General features: G+C 36.6%; 1 protein-coding gene across 4 annotated transcripts in view; it reads right to left on the bottom strand.

The window, feature by feature from the left end:
* Nucleotides 1-13,185, bottom strand: part of CNST (consortin, connexin sorting protein) — a 51,251-nt gene that overhangs the window by 17,043 nt on the left and 21,023 nt on the right. For 2 of the 4 annotated variants that reach the window (XM_071575070.1, XM_071575097.1), the window contains exons 3-8: nucleotides 11,424-11,617; nucleotides 8,098-8,128; nucleotides 6,044-6,130; nucleotides 5,458-5,572; nucleotides 2,595-2,616; nucleotides 2,321-2,417 (exon numbers count right to left, since the gene is read on the bottom strand). In XM_071575070.1, the coding sequence (XP_071431171.1) occupies nucleotides 2,321-2,417; nucleotides 2,595-2,616; nucleotides 5,458-5,572; nucleotides 6,044-6,130; nucleotides 8,098-8,128; nucleotides 11,424-11,617 (546 nt within the window). The remainder of the gene's footprint in view (nucleotides 1-2,320; nucleotides 2,418-2,594; nucleotides 2,617-5,457; nucleotides 5,573-6,043; nucleotides 6,131-8,097; nucleotides 8,129-11,423; nucleotides 11,618-13,185) is intronic. The other 2 variants (XM_071575079.1, XM_071575088.1) reach the window with 2 other exon arrangements.

Genomic DNA, 13,185 nt, shown 5'->3' with positions numbered 1-13,185 from the left:
TCCTGGCCTTGGAAACAGGTCTATAAGTGCACACTGGAAACTTATGCCAAGAGTTTTACTACATTCAGTATTTAATTAGAAAAGTTTTCATGAAACACATTAATTTATCATTAGTTAACACTAAGGCTATTGAGGCTTTCAGTCAGAAACTGAAGAACTTCATGGGTGTATGGCCAGACTTCACGAATGCAGATTTGGGCAGGGCTCTCCCCACATGGGTGTGTCCTTCCCACCTGTGCAGTGGATTTTTTAGGTCAGGCACAGTGTGCACAGAACTTTCCCCACTGTTTCAGTCCTGAGGTCCATCTGCCACGGCCGAGTGAGCTTGGACAGTGACAGGGAAGTCCTCGGGACTGTCACAGCACCCGGTACTAACCGGGGCTGACCCTGCTGAGCATCCGAGATGTGACGGGATGGGATGGCAGGGAGGCATTGAACTGCCAGGGGACGGTCCCCACTGAGACTTGAACTCAGGTCTTTGGGATTCAGAGTCCAGAGTGCTCTCCTTTACACCACGGGACCGCCCCACTTCATGGGTATAGGATGCATCAAATCTCTTCTTTTAATATACAACACATAGATTTAAGGGTCCAGCTTTTTCTGTTGGTAGACTCAGAGTGAAAACCCACCAGAAAGGAAAATGTAATAAAACAGACAATTCACAACCTTTGCCCAGAATGGCAGAAAACTAACTGACTGTCCTTGGAATCCTGACTGGCCAACTACTTATAGAGCTGTTTCTCAGTCGCTGCATCCCCGTGATACAGGAATTGTGAATTCTTCGGATCAACTGCTTAGAGAGGCTTAAACTATGTTCCCAAATGCCTTCAGCAAGTCAATTTTTGCTTTGGATTACTAAGGAAGTTTGATTTTACTTCAAGGACGCTACCATAGTACAGTGCAACAATCTCCACGATGTAATATAGCTATCTCTACAATATTCTTATTCTACATATTCATAATTGCTACATGAGTTCTTATTGAATATGAATTCATATGAAGGCCAGTCCCCAAACCACTTGAGTTTCCATTTCCTGTCTTAATGTAAGTCAGACTTCTATTATAAGCAGCTGAGTTACGTAGTCCTCCCTGCAGTTTGGCAGATACATTTCTAAATGAAGTAAAAGTTTACATGTTTACTTCCCATTTTTCATTTAATTTTTCTTTTTTTTTTTTTTTTTTTGTAGTCGGGATAAAAACCCCACTGAAAAAGCAGAAGTCAAGCATTCTAAGTTTTCAATGAGAAGGCCCATGCACTGAGGCTACTGCTGAACAGGCTAAATATTAGGAACTGCATGGTTGTTACAGCATAGGATTCTGCTGGGGTTCAGGCAAAATCAAGAACCAGCCCCACATGGCCATAGTGCTTCTAGTCCTGAGCTGGATCACTCAGCCACAGTCTGAGTATTATTTCAGTTATGAACCACCTTTTGTCAAATTTCGGTACCGATGCCTTCCCTACCTGAATCCTTCAACTGCAACAAAGCCCATTCATCCCTGTGCTACTGACACACTGACACTGTGAGGGGCAGCAGCACCTAACCACTACCTGTTGCCTAAACAGCTGAGAGGTAATTAGTTTAGAGCAAATTTTGGCAACTGGAACATGGGAAAAAAGGAAAGGAGAGATAAAGCACAGCCTGGTAATCTACCAATACTCTTTTCCCATTCTGTCTCCAGTTTAGCAATCTATTGATTTGTACATGTTTCATAAGAACCCAGAGATTCTAACAAATTAATCAAGCAAAACAGCCACTACCCCAAGGCAGGAAAAGGAAAATGAGGCTGACATAAAAGTGAGTTACTGAAAACAATTAATTTAAATACGTTTTTCTCTTCAAGACTACCCAAAACTTTGTAATTTTCTGTGCTGTTTCAAAAAACGCATCTCAAAATCTGTACATTGCATGTAACTTAAAATAGTTACTAATAGTGAGAACTATTCTGAATTGCCACACCTCAGAATATTTACCATCAGATTGTTTACCTTGTATTTTATACACACAAATTATGTATTTTATCTCTAGTTTTATACAAGTTCATAGCTCATGTAAGCTGCTACAAATTCATGCACATTTAAGACTTTTTTGACAGAGGATAGAATTACTTTACAATTCTGAATATCAACAACTAATTAAAATTGCACAGTACATCCATTGTGCAGTCGTAAAAAACCCAACTTCATCCATTTGGGCATCAGTGGAAATCCAGCAAATGCTGTGGCTTCAAATTAAACAGCTTCATTGCACTGATAGGAATATTTCATGAGAGTATAACATTTAAAATGAATGTATGCACATGTACATACATACACACATACCTGATTTAAAAGCAGCTGCTTCTCTTTCCTTTAAAGTTTTGGATTCCATTAACTGAGGCAAAGAACTGCTTTCCCATGTACTTTCTGCAGCTACTAACTGTAAAATATGACAGTATTTCCTGTAATTTTTGGAATTAAACAGGATCACTGTGGCTTTTTGACACATTCAAACTTAAAACAGCTTCAAAACTTGAAAGTTTTTATCTAATAATATTTTAATATATATTTATTACCAATCTTTGACAAAGTAGAATTCAATTAAACAGGTGCTTACCTTATTTTGGGGGGCCTGTGGCCTGCAGTAATAAAGAAAAAGAGAATAAATTAAACAACCTAGTAGCAACATTCTTCATAATAAATGTAATTGAAATCTTACAAACCTTCAGTCTGCCATAAAACTAGCACAGAACTTTTCATACACTGAGACAGTGTATGGACACTAGTACACTTTCAAGGATAGATCTGTACTTGTGTGAATATCATCAAAAGACCAATTAGCCCTAACATTGTTCCACCTAATCAAGAAGTCAAAAGAAAATCCACAACACATCAAGAAATGTAAATTCCTGTAACATTTTATGCTCAGAAGGAACTCAACCAACTTTAAAAATCATGTAAGGACTAGGTATCTACTACTATTAAAATTATTGATTACTATAGCAGAGATTGAGGCATGGAAGAAATCCCCACAAAATGTATTTCCCCCTCAGACTGGCACAGGTTTTCTGGGTACTGTCAGGTACAGCAGCTCCCACTGACTCCACTCAGATTCACAGGTGGATCAGCACTGCCAACAGTCAGTGTGGACTTGGCAAACCGTGTGGAAATTCATACACAATGTGATTTATCACACGCAATCTGTCTTGCAGTCTTTCATATGGCACAAAAGATAAAATGCAGAGCATTTTATTTAAACCTACTAAAAAAAATAGGAGAGATACAAAAGAAAAGTACTAATGTTCATAGTCTAACAAAAACTTTTAAAAGGTACATTGACTTTTAAATTTTACTATTTAAACTTCAAATAAGGGGCATTCAAACCTATCTTTAATTTTACCATTTAAACTTTAAATATGGGACACTCAAAACTGTCTTTAAAGAACAAACATGTCCAGTATGTAGCTGCAAACCTTGAGTATCAGAAAAGGGTACGTTGCTTTTAATTACAAAAGCAAAATGCTCACATTTTCCAAGAACTGCATGTTATTGATAGAATTGATTGGGTTGGAAAAGACCTCTGAGATCATCAAGTCCAACCCTTGGTCCAACTCCAGTCCATTTACCAGATCATGGCACTCAGTGCCACGTCCAATCTCAGTTTAAAAACCTCCAGGGATGGGGAATCCACCACCTCTCTGGGCAGGCCATTCCAATGCCTGATTACTCTCTCTGGAAAGAATTTTTCTTCTGATCTCCAACTTCAATTTCCCCTGGCAGAGCTTGAGCCCGTGCCCCCGTGTCCTATTGCTGAGTGCCTGGGAGAAGAGACCAGCCCCCATCTGGCTAGAACTTCATTCAATATTAAAGTATAATTTTAATTAAAAAATAAACTTAGTTTAAAGTTTAGGGAAAAAACCCATGAGAAACAATAAAAGAAAATAGGCTTTTGCCCAGAGCTTCAAAGAGTAATAATATCAAATGCAGAGTGCTAATTATGGCAAATGACCACAAGCCTTAATTTTTATCAAATTGCAGGGTTCCTCAGAACATATAATGGTATTTCATAACTGAAATGAAGGAGAAAGCAGAGTTGTCCTCAACAAGGTGACAATCCAGGTGACTGTAGGGAGGAGCTGCTCATTGCAGCATATAAATCGCAGCAGACTTGAATCTTCAGTCTTTCTGTGGGCTTGCAAAGTCATGTGCAAGGCAGTGTGGGCTGAGGAGGCTGCAGGCACTCGGAGTGCAATCCCTCAGCAGCCGCCGCACGCTGCGGGTGTGAACAGGCAGCCACCGGGCGAGACCTGCCTCCTCTTCCTGCGGAAACACAGGGGGATGCCTGCAAGGGGCTCCCTCCCAAAAGCGTTTGGACTGCAAATAAACAAACCCTGTCTGGGTTCTGGCAATCAGCCTGGGTCTTTTCAAACTTCAGTATCATCACTCAGAAGAAAAAATGTGATAGCCAAATCATACTCTCTGTGAACAACAGGAGCATTTCAGTGTTTCTTATATCCAGATTGACTAAGTCAATGTACTTGAAAAAGTTCTTTCTCCCCATCTGATTGAGAGCATCTCTCTTGTCACTGGCAGCTCTTTTCATAGCCTCTGAATGTGGTTAGTTTCCTCATTGTCATTGGCCAATCATTTCTCAGTAGCAGCTTGTATAATTTTTCCCATCTGTCTCCTAAAATCAGTGTCTAGGTGGTAGGACATTCACCCACCAAGTAATAGATTTTCTCCTTCCTGATGGGCACAATCCCATATGTGTTACTACCCAGAAAAGCACCCTAGGCACTGTCCCCAAGTTTGTCATAGTGTGATATGCTGATTCAGGAGGCTGATGCACCAGGCAAAGCAGGTATGAACGAAGATCTCACAACTTTTCAGAATACCATCATGCTAGGAACATACCAAATCTCTGCTTCATAATGGTAATGCAACCTTTGTGAAATTAACATACAGTATAACAAGAACTACTTAGAGAATTAAGGAATTGTCCTAAAATGTGGAGAATTAGAGAATGAAATCAAGAGAAAAACACTGGGTACAGGTGCAAGTCTGAGATGCTGGGCAACTACATTTCAAAACAGTGATTAAAACAGCAGGTATTAGACACAAATGCCATCATCGGATCTACAGTCTCTCTCTTCCTAAATTAACAGTATTCAGATTTTCACCTGGGCTGAAATACTAATCTGAAAATTCCATTTCTGGAAAACTAGTGATTTGCTGAAAACAGTTCAGACCTAGTTCCCATATATTACTCAAACCATATTAAAACACTGTGAAAATTGATGGTAACAAAAATAATTTAGTTACAGACCAAAAATAACCACCACTTTATAACCAAATTCAAGTCAGCAGAACACAACTTTTATTTTGACACTGTCTGTTTTAAAATACCTATACTGGCAAGGAGACAACAGCTGCACTAACATATTAGTACCTGAAAAGTAATATTATTTTCTTATACTTACTGTAGATGTGAAGAGCAAACTCTAGTAAGCTTTTCCAGCTCTTGGTCACTCAGTTCTTTAGCTGAATTCCTCAGTGTTGTAACTGGACTAGCAACTGCTGTTTTCCATTTTCTTTCTAAATTTAATGAAAATAATTTTTACTCAAAACATTATCAAAGTAGATTTGCTTAACATAAAACTTATAGCAGAAACAAATTAATGGAGAAATATTGACAACTTTTCTGTGTATGCTCTACAGTCTTGTTTCAGACTATTCAAAACAGCATCCTACTCTTTCACAACACACTTTATTTTGATCACATCAGACTCACCACCTCCAACCCAAAAATAAGTTCAAAACAATGGTGGATCAAAGTTTTAATTAATAAAGTAAAGAATTACAAACTATTTGGGCCTTGATCCCCAAATACATGTGAACAAATCTAAAGCAGGAATATATTTCTTGCAACAAGCTCAGAGAAATTCTGGTTTAAATGATGCTTTTGCTATGTAACTTTTTTAACCTGGCAATAAGTATTCTCTATTATTTAGAAGTAAAAACTAAATTAACTCTTTCTTCTATGATATTAGTTTAGCTGGTACTCACCCCATTGCTCCTGTATGGAAGAAAGATTTGCAAGCAGCCGCTCATGATACAGTCGCTCAAGCTGAATGAACTTCATTGCCTTCTCATCTGAATGGAAGGTTAAAGAAAAATGCACATATGTGGACATGTTATGATTTGTTTACATTTGGCACCATATTTGAAAGGGAAGTCATTATGCACTTGAAATTTGAAATAAGTGAATCAAAATTAATAATGGGTAGTATCCCATTAGATTTCTGTGCAAGAAAGAAAAATAGACATGAAAATAGCAAGAAGTAAAATAAGTTGAGAAAAGTTCCAAAAATGACAATCCTATTCTTTTCAGAAGCTACCTCTTCCCACATGCCTTAAGGCCAAAAAAGACTTTTCTAGAAAAAAACCAAATGTCACTATGCTGATAACTCTTACCAAAACATGAAATCTCTGGGAAATGAAAAGCAAAACAATTACACAAATATCAGCACAGATCTCTCATGAAATACAATTATATGCCAATAACCACGACTAGCTGAAGACATATCTCCTTTCTACTGACCAGATGGAGACAGTATTAAAAAATTTCTCCAGCTTAAACTTTAAAAAAAACCCCGCTCCCTTATCAACCATTGTATAGAACACTGTTGGGATGCTGAGTTTACCTTTTCTCTTCCTGAAGATTCTGCTTACGTTTCTTCTATATGAAGAACTCTTTCCCCTCTCTTAGGGTTATCAATATATTCCCAAAGCTATGCTGATTGTCACATATTTTAAAGCAGTCAGAATAATTCTGGTTCCACCAAGGCTAAGTTGTTAGTTGTGCTCCTTAAAGCTGTTTTACCAGCTACTTGAAATGTAATTCTACATTACAATGAGGATACAAGTACAGTGAATGAGGAGGTTCTTAGTAATACAGAAAAAAAGACTTTCCATTACTCATCCTAATTAAAATACTGAAGTAATTATTACAAAAACACAAGCAGTACTTGTTATTCTTGTTAGTCTCATGCAACATATACATGGCATGGCTTATGAACGATGATATTAATGGAAAGAATATTCCCTGCCTTCAAGAAATCTGTTATTAGAAACAGAATTACAGATCAGAAAGATGGCCTTAGAGGATCACAGCTACAAAACCCTGAATTATTGTTAATATGAAGTTACACACTGGATGAATTAAAATGTCTGTCATGGATAATTAATACAGTGCAACATGATCAAGTAAGTTCTTTATTAACCTCAGGAAACTGATGGCTGCAAGTACAGAGGAGATATCCTTCATAAATATGTATTATATAGTGGTGTTGAATTCCACACATCAGGTGTACATTGCATTAAAAAATATTTCCTTTGATCAGCTTTAAATTCAATGCCCTGCAATTAAAACAACTTCAATGAAAGAGGAACTGTGTTTCTATTATGCTTTTTAAATTTTACATTTACTGTATTTCCCCCTGTGTTGCCATAATTTACAACAGAATTTTTCCATGCCTTTAACTTGAGCAGTGCATTTTGGGTTTTCTGTTTTTGAATTAGGATGACTGAGACCAAAATGTAGCCTACTAAGACAGTGATAGGTATTTTATTTAAATATTGCTTTTATAATATTGCAACAGTTTGCTGGTTTTGTACTACAGGCTAAGATAATTTGACTAGGTTTCTTATGCCTTGTTATTTAGCCATTACAATTGCCTATTTGTTATATTTTCTATGTCACTAATTACATAATAAAGAAATATGTATGCACAAATTCTGTAATTTATGATGCATCTTAATGAATCACATATACCTTAAGGGCTTACCACTCTCTCCTCTTCTTTTTATAGCCTGATCATTTTCCCTTAAAAGCAAGGGGGAAACCTCAGTCCACTTTTTCTAAAATTGTAATTTAACTTTAATGTTTAATATGATTATTTTCTCCCCAAATTACTGAAATATATCAGAATAATTATCAGCAGTTCAACTATTATAACTTTTTGACCAAACAGGTGAGTCTAAAGCATTTATCTTTTAGATGCCTTATCATGCCATATTACTTTAGTATTGTATAACAATGTCTACAAGTAAAAGGATACATTCCTCCTCTTGAAAGTAGGTCTCGGCTATCTGCAAAAGTAAAGAAAAAATAAGAAAAATTAGGAATCTATAATTTTCATGACAGTGCTAAGGATGTAATGTGAGCTTTTTATCATAGTTTTAAACATCTGGTTTGCAGGTTTATATTTAGTTTGGGTAAAACAGGAATGTTCAGACAAAATAAATGTATTCCTATTCTAGGAAGAATGTTGTAAAAGAGTATCAAACAACAAAGAAATATTAAGTCCTCTCACACAAATGCATTTGCCCAAATGTTAGTTGAGTTTTATGTTGCTAACACAAGAAAAATTATTTCAGAAACATTTTTAGTTATCATATTAGAGAGCATTAAAATGACCTAGCACAAAAGTTGTGTGTTTACTGATAGGAGTTCAAGAGTTTGAATTCTGTCACTGACCAATGTTTCCTTATCTTTGACCAGACTAAGATAATTGCTGAGCATTACACTGAAAAGTGTTGAAATGGAGGTTTCCTGACTGATGAGAAAAGAACAGTCCTTGTATAAATGACACAAAAAATACTGCCTCTCACCCCATCAGAAACATAGCACTGACTTTCCTATGTATGTCCTTTTTACAATAAATTAATACAGCAAATATTTCAAATTGTGTAAAATAGGAATATTTGAAATTCATGAGATAAACATAAAAGGACTCAAGTTCTGAACTTTTTTCTGTTTTACTCCCAGTGTATCAACAGAGGCCAGGCAACATTCCTTTACCTCATGTCACTTAGTCCACGCAGCCACTCAAGAGAAAGAAAGCATTCAAAGGCAGTCAGAAAATGAACATATTTTTAATCAGAATTTCACTTTGACTCTGAGCTGCTGGTGGGGATTATCACAGGAAAGTCAGACCTGATTCGGGGAAAGAAGATGTAACACTGTATAGAAAAGCTAATGTAGTCACTGAAACTTTGTTCTTCCAGTTCCTCCCTCTACACAAATAATTTTTGATAATTGTAAGAATGACTTATTTGTGCTTGCTAGAAAACTGTGAAGGCTTTCATGAAAAGACAGCTTTGTAAATACAATGAAATACAAAAAAATATAAACCTCAGAAGTAAAAATAGTTTGTTCTACAGAACTCTACCCTATCAGTGACCTTTATAAGCAGCAAGTAATCAGTCTTCAGGGACAGGGAATGTTGGCAGTGTTCCTATTTGGCATGCATGGTGGGGCAAGGGCCATGCTTGGAAAATAAATCCAGGAATTGCAGGCACTCTGATACCAGAACATTCTGGTTGAGTCACCTCATAGATGATTCTCCAATGACTTCTGTGGGAGCACACAAAAATTCAGCCTCAAAATCTTTGGGACATCAATTTAGGAAATCAAAATACAAAGGGCTTAACAAGTAAGCACTTTTGTAAAAGTCTGAAGATGGTTGCTCAAATAATACAGCAACTTGATAGAGAAGTGTTGATTACAAATTGTATTTTCCTGCCTCTCAGCCTTATTACCAACCACTGGACCATTCTAAGCCCAGTACTTTCAAAAAAGAACTGGTAAGTGACTTCTGAGGTTATTTGCACATTTTGTCTGCATTCCACAGTAGTCTTTTAAGGATTTCTGGAGCTGTCAAAGCTCTGTTTCTATGTTTTACATATAAATAGTTCTTAGATTCTGTAAAAATGCTAAACAAATCAAATTAATCCCATTCAAGACAGGAAAAATTCACATCCCATTTTAATTAAAAGTTAAACCATAGAAAAGCCCCTAATATCCTACAGCCTTTAAATACTCAATTCAGGCTTCCCACTAACACCGTGGATTGTCAATACTCCAGAACATCTGACACAGCTCTTGATTTTACATTGGATTTTATCATGCAGAATAAAAAGAGAATGTGATTGAAGAGTATTTGCTAGACTTGGCATAAAGAAAGTTACTGGCAGACTGTATTAGATGTCTGAAAAAAACTCCAAAAACCTGAAGACGACAGGTTAATTCACTAGAAAGTGAAAAAAATTCTTAGTAGACTCATTTTACATGAAAGCTAAATTTAAAATCCTTTCCTCCTCCCTCTTTCCCCTCCCCTCTCAATTAAAAAGCATGTTATGACCCTTTTAAGTTCTGTTATCTTTCTTTCAAATTATCCACTCAAAATGCTTGATATTTCTTAAGAAAAAAAGAGATGGTCCTTGAGTACATCTGAAAGTGGAAATGCTGATTCTGTTCTCGGTTCTGTCACAGTTCCTGTGTAACTTTCAAAATGTTGTTACCCTCACGGTCTGGTTTCCTCATCTAAAAAGCAGAAACAAGATTTCATCTCCATCATGTTCAATGATACTCCTTGATGTTTGTAAAGTGTTGTCAAGTTTTGCCCTGTGCTGTTTTCCAAAAATGACCTTTGTACTAATTCATGAACATGATAACAAAATTTGATGTGTCTAAAAATACAAATTGTTAACCCTAAAGCTGTTTCACAGAAGTCAAAGAACAGTATCCAATACCTTTGCTCAAGCACAGAGTAGAAAGAATAATTAAAAATTTATATCAAATGTAAATTATCTATAATATGCAAAACTAAACAGAAACCTCTTTCTCAAATATAATCACTTATTTGTATCAAAGAGAATAAGAATGCAGGAGCGACAATGCAGTTTAACAATTTAAAATATCAGAAGCATTCAATTTTTAAAAATAAAGATAATGCAACTAAATCAAATCAGACAGAGTATCTACATATGGCCCATATGAGGCACCACAGCCGAAGAGTCTTCTAGTCCACTGTTAGCTTGATACAGCTAAGCTATACATTAATACTGCATTAAGTCCTATTCACATATTTATTCTGCATCATAACCTCCAGAAACAAAGCCAACATACCAGCCAGTTAGTAAAAAAGATTGCTTTTCAAACCACAGTTTTTCCTTTTGTCTTGCAGGTTTGGTAACTGTGCTTATATACACTAAGAAACCTTAAATCCTACTGTTCATGCATGAAAGAATTCTGCAACAGTAAAAACAATTCCAGTTTTAAACTGCTATTTATATATCTGCTCTCTTGTACTTATACAAGTATCTTACAAACCATATTTAAGTTATACTGAAGAGAATTTCATCATTTGGCGAGTTAAAACCCCATCCTTAAGAGTTTCCTTTAACTGCAGAATATACTTACAAGGCAATTCATAACTAAACAAATATTAGAAGACCTTAGAGGAGATTTTGCCTTGATCATCTGTTATACATCAAAACATCATGCCCACGGTGTATGTTGCATTAATGCATTTTTTCCTAATGAATAAAGTCTCAAATAAAACCAAAATTGGGTGCAGCACCCCAGAATCACAGGAAGTACCTGATGGAGACACAGGGGCAGGATCTTTGAATCCATCTGCTCAACCTCTTCACGGAGCAAAGAGAAAAGAGACTGCAACATTTGGTTTTGTTCTTTTGGGTGAAAGTTTTCCTTTGCTTCAACAGCCCCTTCAGCCTGCACAGAATCTGTATCTGCAATGAGAGTATTTTCCTCCTTGATTGCTGTGGTTCCTGCTGTAGAAAGCACTTAGGTTAGGATTCAAAAAACACATAAATTTGCGTTTTTAGGAAGTTTCAATATGAGAGCTATGAATATAAACCTGGTATCTTAAATAACATCCCTGCAAGTAAGAAAAATACTTGTCAAAATTAGTTGTGACAGGTCTCTCTCACTGTCAGCTCACTTACCTGAAAGAAAACAGTAACATATGTCAGATGTTTTTGTGCACTTCTAACTGGGACCCTACTTTAAGTTAGGGTGAAAAAAACCCAAAACACATAGACTAACAGTGTTCCACGGGGTTTTATAAATAAGACACCAGGATGACCTAAAAGAAAAACTGTTTGACCGGTGTTACATTTTCAGCTAAAAGATCAATGCTTAGATCAAAGTGGTCAAATTTCGACATTAAGACTGAACTGTGGTACAGCAAAGACAAAGCAGAATTGTCTTACAGTTTTGCTCAAAAAGGGCAAAAAGCAAGTAGGTGAGGACAGTGTGAATGAGGGTCTCAATTTATCTCTGTACTCCTACCAAAGACATTTTATAAGGAGGTGTCCTGGGGATGGAAGGAAGGAAAATCTGACATGTTCCTGTTCTGATGATAGCACAGTGGCTCCTCAGACAAGATCTTAAAGGACAGAAAGAAGCAGATAATGACAGTGGGGGATTCTGTTGTGGGGGAGAGATGTGTAGGGGGACTGTCTGGCTGAGTGAAAAGGAAGACCTCTCTAGACAGTTGAATAGTTTGAGATTCCAGGGAACGAGCCAGTCATGCTGATCTACGTTGGCAACAATGACATGAGGATGTGTAAACTGTATTTAGATTCCAGAACTTCCTGCTGGACAGAAAACTCTGTGGTACATTCCCTGGCAGTTCACTGTTGCTGCCTTCAATTTTACAGAAGTAAAAAAAGTCAAACATGCTAGTGGAGGATTATATGAACGACGATTTAACATGAAACAGTATAAAAATATTACAGGACAAATTTTCTGGGTGCAAACCTCATATATTATTGTTAGAAATGCAGTATTTGTAGTGAATTTCTGATCATTAATAAGATAGTTATGAGAGGATGTTAAATGAGATTAGGGAAGAAGCACAGTAGTAGAGATGGCAGCAGTGGGAGAAATCAACTACCCAAATACTGACTGGGCCAGTTTCTCACAAACATCAGAGAATACAAGCAATAAATTACAGCTTCCTATAACACACGGTGCTATGAACAACCAGAAAACCATAGCTCATTCCACCAATAAATGAACAATTTTTTTCCCAGAAAACAATATTGAATTTGATACACTTACATAGGACTGAACTTTCAAAAAAATCCCACAATTTTTTAAACAATTTAGAAAAGTTGTCCGTAGAAATATGGACAATAAACTTTAATCAACTCAAGTTATGGTAAGTACGTTATTGTTCCCCAGCTACACCTATTTTCTGAAAATCATGTTATCATTTGAAAGCAGGACAGGTGGGAGCACTGTTTCAAGTAACCACCACACTTTGTGTCTACAGTTTGGGCACTCGGTTTCAGACCCCCTTGTGTTTATTGCAGCTGAGACCCTACAGTAATGA

Source organism: Pithys albifrons, chromosome 2 (assembly GCF_047495875.1).
Source record: "Pithys albifrons albifrons isolate INPA30051 chromosome 2, PitAlb_v1, whole genome shotgun sequence".
NCBI classification, from domain to species: domain Eukaryota; kingdom Metazoa; phylum Chordata; class Aves; order Passeriformes; family Thamnophilidae; genus Pithys; species Pithys albifrons.
This window is presented reverse-complemented; position numbering and strand designations above follow the sequence as displayed.